Source organism: Engraulis encrasicolus, chromosome 8, assembly GCF_034702125.1.
Source record: "Engraulis encrasicolus isolate BLACKSEA-1 chromosome 8, IST_EnEncr_1.0, whole genome shotgun sequence".
Classification (NCBI taxonomy): Eukaryota; Metazoa; Chordata; class Actinopteri; order Clupeiformes; family Engraulidae; genus Engraulis; species Engraulis encrasicolus.
Window position 1 is genome coordinate 18,119,995 of NC_085864.1, and position 5,000 is coordinate 18,124,994.

The 5,000-nt window shown below is 47.1% G+C and overlaps 1 protein-coding gene across 3 annotated transcripts in view; it reads left to right on the forward strand.

Annotated features, from left to right (window-relative positions):
- Positions 1–5,000, forward strand: part of robo2 (roundabout, axon guidance receptor, homolog 2 (Drosophila)) — a 367,809-nt gene that overhangs the window by 325,413 nt on the left and 37,396 nt on the right. Inside the window, exon 22 of one of the 3 annotated variants that reach the window (XM_063205085.1) lies at positions 1,238–1,360. The exons of the other annotated variants lie outside the window; for them this stretch is intronic. Within the exon in view, the coding sequence (XP_063061155.1) occupies positions 1,238–1,360 (123 nt within the window). The remainder of the gene's footprint in view (positions 1–1,237; positions 1,361–5,000) is intronic. 3 annotated transcript variants of the gene reach the window in all.

Consider the following 5,000-nt stretch of genomic DNA (forward strand, 5'->3'; position numbering starts at 1 on the left):
ACCCGGTCTGGAAGTGTGAGGAGCCTGTCCCAACACACCTCTCCTGTCCTGATGGATGATGCTCTGCCAGGAAACGTGTTATTTGATGCTGTGGCGTGCCACCGCAACGTGACCCTACCCCCCCCCTCCCCCTTCCAGCAATCCAATAGCACTTTAGCAGTTTTAATATCATAAGTTTATTTTCCACTCCCTCCATACGTCCTGTATCTATTACACTCTATCCTTCTCGCGTCATGCGAAAACCACTGCCCCTAGGAGCCAAACAGCGTATGACAGCCCCGATTCTCAGCTCTCACCCACTTCACAAGATGGGGGTCACTCAAGTCTGGTTTTTAACACAAATAACATTCCTGGGGAATTACTTGTGGCTAAGTTTGCATCCCGGTTGTTCACGGGAGTCTATCGGGATTATTCTGAGATTTTCCAGTTGCTCTAAGCCACCCACAACATACACACATACACCCATGCACGTGGCTGTGCACAAAAACCACCAACATTAGTGCAAACACACACATGTACCCACCCATAACACGGTTGCATACACATTGAAACACAAACCTGCCTCCTAGTATCTCCCCCTCGATGATAATATTTGGAGAATGTAATCTAACACTGTCACGGAAGACTAGCCTTCAAGCCCCTTTCCTTTTAGGAAATATCCTCTACCACCGCGGCAACTAATACTCTATTCACACAGCTATGATCACATTTCCTTATGAGCCATCTCATCCTGAAGGATTACAGCAGATTAATAATGTATATTTTACCCACGCAATTAAAAATTAAATCTCAAGAGCAAAGGCGTTTGAATTTGGTGATGCGAGAAATATGGAGCTAATGCTGTTAAATCACGGTGTAATAGGGCTCCCCTGGCACTCTTGAAATTTGTCAGCTGTGTGACTGTGTGTGTCTCTTTGTTTTGTCTGTGTGTGTTTGTGTGTGTGTAAAGATGTGTGTATGTGGCTAATAGTGTGCATTTGGATGTGTCTGTGTGTGTGGCAGAAAATGTCTCCATATTAGAGAGTTTGTGTGTGTCTGAGTGTGTTTTGGGGTGTGTGATAGTCTTTGCCTCCCTGCCACCAGCGTGGTTCTAACCGCATGTTGTGCATGTGCCTGCTTTTTGCTGTCTGCTAATTCACCTGACGCCACTGACAACCTATGCCCTCTGAACTCTCTCCCTTCCCCCGTTCCCCCCTCTCCCCCCTTACCCTACACCCCACCCCTACTCCTCCACTAGCACTGCTTTTCATGCCTGACTACCGATTGGCTGACGGACTGTCTAATAGAATGCCACACAACCAATCACAAGATTTCAGCACCACCAGCTCTCACAACAGTGGCGGCAGCGGCAGCCTGTCAGGTTGGTACCAGCAAGCAGGGGACTAGCAGCGGGTTGGTACCAGCAAGCGGGGGACTAGCAGCGGGTTGGTACCAGCAAGCGGGGGACTAGCAGCGGGTTGGTACCAGCAAGCAGGGGACTAGCAGCAGGTTGGTACCAGCAAGCGGGGGACTAGCATCTGGTTGGCCAGGCTGGTCCAGTCTGATCCTGGCCTCCAGAAGTGGTGGTTCTGCTATACACTTTACAGCGGAGCCCAGGCTTCAACAGGGTGGAAGGAATTGACTAGCAGTGAGTCAGGCTGGTCTGGTGTCCACCCGTGGAGGCCTACCACACTCTTAGGCCGAATTCAAAATGCCCACTTGCTCACTGTTGTCTCTTTTCCACTGCTGGTTTTCGGGTAGGCCTACATGTCGACACAGCGCGACACACCACTTGCTCTTCAAATAGGCACGACACAGCTCAATTGTAAAGCAAAAAGTGGCGGCCAAGTCGCACTGTGTCAAGCTGTAGGCCTACCCTAAAACTGGCAGTGGAAAAGAGGCATAAATGTATATCAGAAAGGAAAAGGGCTTTTCTTGCTACTATCCAGCTGTGCTTTGTTTCCATTTCTGTGTTGAATGGCACAATTCACCTCAAGTGAAATATTTTAATTATGGCTTTTTGAGCAAGTGCCCTTCACCAGGGAGCACATTAGTGCTACTGAATTTGTTCCTGGTTTGGTCCTGAACTCAGACTACTTGAGGTGGCTGTTCAGGCGTCCACTAAAGTGGAAAGACGGATAGCATGAGCGCAATCAATGAAGCACTCCTATGGACAAGTGGATAGATTGGCGGATCGAACAGTTAGATCATCATCGTCAACTGTGCGATGTCAGTCACGCTTGAACTCTCGATGGCCAGCGTGAAAACAAGAAGTCCATGGATGAATGAATCAATGAATCCATGAATCGCTGCACCAACAAATGAGTGTTTGGGAAAAAATTATGTACGTAAGTGACTCGGTAGTACCTAACATGACACTTCGAGACACTTAGCTCTCAAGTGACTTACACTGAGGACAGTCTGTACAGGCGTGTGCAGCCGGCAAATGACCAACATGAATTATTGGAGCGTTCATTGGCATGTGCTATTCCACTAATGGGCAGACCATCTAATCCAGAGTGTCTATTAACCAGCTCCTCCTCTCTCCTCCTACCTCCTCTTCCACTCCTCAAGACTCCTCAATCTCCTCCTCTGCCACTCCTCACTGATGCTTCGCTCCTCCTATGTGTGCTCACAGTGCTGTCCAGTGTGTGTGTGTGTGCGAGTGTGAAGCTTGTACTACTCCTTTGAAGCTTGTGTTCTGGTCCATGGTCTCTGCCCAACACGGGAGACATTTTAGTGAAGTGAGTGCAGTGTTGCTCTGAAACCACGCCCGGAGCGGAGCAGCAGAACATGGCCATCAGCTTTAAATCAGCCTTTATGGCCCCACAGCCTGGCCTAGTGAAGACTTGATATCTCTCTTTCTCTCTCTCATCCTCTTATTTTCCTGTCTTCTTTTCATCTTCGGTCATTTTCTCTCTTTTTCTCTTTTTCCATGTGTTTTTTTTCCTTTTTCTGTCTCTCTCTCTCTCTCTCTCTCTCTCTCTCTCTCTCTCTCTCTCTCTCTCTCTCTCTCTCTCTCTCTCTCTCTCTCATCTCTCATCCTCCCATTGAGTTTAATGTAATGACGAGGAGAAGTACTCCCTGGCACTCGTAGTAGTCATAGGAGGTTACCCAACTCCCCCAGACTCCCTCACACCCCAGGCAGCAGGCACAGGGGACGCTTGGCTGGGCCGGGATGTGAGCACAGCTCCCCTGGCCGCTCTTCCGCTAATGGTCACTGGATACAATAAAACTCACACGCGCTAAGAATTACAATGTCGTTTATAGGACACACAGCCAAGCTCCTGAGATCACTTCCACTGAGAGTCTCTCACTCTCTCTTCCTTCTGTTTCTTCATTCTGTATATCGTGCTCAGTCTCTCTCTCTCTCTCTCTCTCTCTCTCTCTCTCTCTCTCTCTCTCTCTCTCTCTCTCTCTCTCTCTCTCTCTCTCTCTCTCTCTCTCTCTCTCTCTCTCTCTCTCTCATGCAGTGTTTGGCTCAGTGTCATTCTCTTCTGACCACACCTTCACTCTTGCTTCCCTCTTATTACTCTATCTCTATCTCTCACTCTTTTTTCACTCTCTCCACCTTCAAACTCGCTGGCTCAGTGTCCTTACCACGTCCCACTCCACCTCCACGCTCATTACTTTTTTCTCACCCCCACCCCTCTCTCGCTCTCTGGCTCAATGTTCTTCCCTGCTTCTTACCATCACCAACATCCCACCACCAGCAGCTCTTCTCCACCTCCGTCTCTCTACTCCACTTTAATCGAGTTATGATGCCAGGAGGGCCTCAGCCGTGGTGCTCTGATCCACTAGTGCTGCTCCACCAGGCAATAGAAGTAGTGAGGCATCAGAGGCACTGAGGCATAAGAGTTAGTGGCTGGCTCTCCTCTCCCATCTCCAGCTCCAGCTCCAGGAGCTCCAGAGCTCTGGTTCCACTGGCTTGCCACAGGCTCCACGCTCTACTGCTGTGTCTGGCTCGTAACACAGAGAGGGAGAGGCACAAGCAGGGATGGGAAAGGAGAAACTGAAAGGTAGAGGAATAAAAGAATAAGAATAACAAGTCCGACAGGCGGACAACAGATGCGTCCGTCTATGCCCGTTCTGAACCTTTTTTGCCCAAACGCCCCCTTGGCCTCCTCATAACCTGTCAAGGCAATTTATCAATAAGCCTACCATGTACTGTATAAGCCTGGATTTGAAAAAGTACCATAGGATTTCAACAGTGTTGGGCAATTTACTGAAAAACTGTAATGCATTGCTGATTACATGTTACTGTCTTTTCAAAATAATCCCTTACACTACATTTAGCAATGTGGGGACCTAAGGCGAATTTAGCTAGGGGGGCCATCGGTCCATCCCATATCACATTTTTTTTTAACATAAAATCTCTATTTTTGTTAGGCTATTTTTTTTTTTAATCACGATTTTTTATTTAAAAAAAAATAATAATTACAAACATAAAAAACAGGCAAACATTACAACCCTTTCTGGACAGATTTCAATGAATAGGCTATTTGCAATTTTACATAGGCCTACATTAAATAAACTAAAATGTGAAATTCTCTTTTCACTTTAATATGAGAGCAGTGATGTCCCCCCCTCACTGAAGTGTTATTTCATGTGTGTGCATGATGCTGTCACCTATTTGAAGTGACGTTGATGTTGGATTTCATGGAATACTTTTAAATGCCGCTTTGGGAAGAAAACAGAGTAGGCGACAGGTGAACTGTCTTTCTGTCAAAACAGTGGTTTGCAGGCGTTTGCGTTTTCACGTGGATATTGTCTTCGTGGACCGTAACAGACAAACAGTAAGTTCCATAAACTAATCAATGAGACATTGGCTACGTGTACATGATGTTTTTAAGTCCGATTTAATAAATGCGATTTAAATAGATCGGATTAAGAGTTATTTTGCGATGTGTATACATGGCACTTTCACTTAAATGCGATTAAACGTCTGGGGAAAATAAAGCATTGCGATTGGACTGAGGACGCACGTGCTGAGCGAGCCAAATAAGGCACGGGGGCGTTGT